Consider the following 1,738-nt stretch of genomic DNA (forward strand, 5'->3'; position numbering starts at 1 on the left):
GGACGGCGTGAAAGAGTAATATAAGGGTGCGGAGAGATCTATGTGGAGCGTCTCTGCTAGTGTACAGTATAATTAAAATATGCTTTGTTACATGGCTGCAGTGATAGCTCGTCCATTAAGAGAGGCAGCGGCTCATTTGTTTTGTGGTGTAAGTTATTCTTGTTAGGGACCAGACTGTGAGGACCGGGGACCAGGGTCTTATGGGCATTTCATCTGGACTGAAAGCGTTCAGAATTCAGGTGTCTAGGAAAAAAACGTGAAGTTAATTTTGATATGAACCTTCCACCCTACCCCCCTTTAAACAGCCACCGTCTGTTGCCTCCTGTCTCAGGGAGAATCGGAGGGGCGTAATCTCCTCCTGTGGAGCCTCTGACAGACGCAGACTCCTCAGACTAGTCCACCCTTGGGTCGGCTCTGTGCTGCGGACAGGATTCTGACACGTTTCTGCCTTCTACTTTCTCTTTTCACTGCTGTCAAGTTTTTTTTCCCAGAGCCTTATCTACTCTGACATCCACCTGGTCACACACGTCAGCTCCTCTCCTAGCTTCAGTATAACACACACACACACTCACAAACACACACACACTCACAAACACACACACACACTCACAAACACACACACACACCTCCGTTGATGCTGAGAAAGACGTATGCATACTTGTTTTGAAAGCATATACAGGATGTGATTTCCATCCAGGCATGATGCTCAAATAACATTATGGAATATCGTGGTATGTGTTTTTGAATTGTCTTGCTCTATTGTGTTGTGTTGTGTTGCGCTCTTTGTCTATTTCATCATATTTATGAATACAACTCATTGAACCCATTGAACAAAATAAATATTAGTTTCAGTCTGTCTCTGTATTCAAAATATATTCAATATACCATATTTACAATATCTTATTTGAAGTGTTAGTAATGCCACAAAATGTGTTCATGTTTTAATTGACAGAAAGTTCTTTCATACTTTTCTTGTCGACATGTCAGGACTTTTGTATTCACCTCAGTCTGTCTCCTCATTCCTCCGAGACTAAAGGCAGCGCCCCTGTCTGTCAGAGCCTACCAGTGTCTCTACCCCAGTGGGTTACACACATTTAAACACGAATGAACTTAAATGCCGTATTTGAAACAGCCTTTCCTTCCCTTTCCCCGCAGTCAAACCAACGGTGATCCACACAGACATGTTTGTCAACAGCATCGGTCCGGTGAATGCTATCAACATGGTGAGTACAGCTCTGTCATTCAGATCCGACTGTACATATTAAACCTTATATGAGTTATCTTGTTTAAATGTGCTTTGATGTTGTTGCGGATTTTGCATTGCCTCAAAAGAGGATTAAAGTCATTTTGAATCATTTGTCTTCACATGAATGAAGAATTAAAATAAACCAATTAATTTTACTCAGCACAATTGACATCAATCAATTGGTGAATTGACATTGACCAATGATATTGATCCCATGAATAGCATGCTCCCTTCAGTCTCTAGCGTTTGACTAATGGTTTTACTCGATGGCTAAAGATGGCTGCCACTGGCAGCGTGACTTTCTAGTGCCTTGCGGTTTGCACCAGGCGTGAGGAGGGGCTGGCCCCAACACGGATGAACTCCGTACTATTTGTAGACCATAGCATACAAGTTAAGCTGCCGCAACAGTAAAAATAGGGCAGGAGAGTGGGTGGGGAAACAAGATTACCGTGAGAGAGAGCGCGCGAGAGAGAGAGAGAGAGAGAGAGAGAG

The 1,738-nt window shown here is 43.2% G+C and overlaps 1 protein-coding gene and 1 pseudogene across 2 annotated transcripts in view; one reads left to right on the top strand and one right to left on the bottom strand.

The window, feature by feature from the left end:
* LOC311354494 overlaps positions 1-1,738 on the bottom strand; it is a 208,645-nt pseudogene that overhangs the window by 32,992 nt on the left and 173,915 nt on the right. The window lies entirely within an intron of this gene.
* The window catches only part of gabrg2 (gamma-aminobutyric acid type A receptor subunit gamma2), a 22,394-nt gene that overhangs the window by 9,692 nt on the left and 10,964 nt on the right, over positions 1-1,738 (top strand). The window contains exon 3 of the mRNA XM_084473603.1: positions 1,156-1,223. Within this exon, the coding sequence (XP_084329729.1) occupies positions 1,156-1,223 (68 nt within the window). The remainder of the gene's footprint in view (positions 1-1,155; positions 1,224-1,738) is intronic.

Source organism: Micromesistius poutassou (genome assembly GCF_964030765.1).
Source record: "Micromesistius poutassou genome assembly, chromosome: 10".
NCBI lineage: Eukaryota > Metazoa > Chordata > Actinopteri > Gadiformes > Gadidae > Micromesistius > Micromesistius poutassou.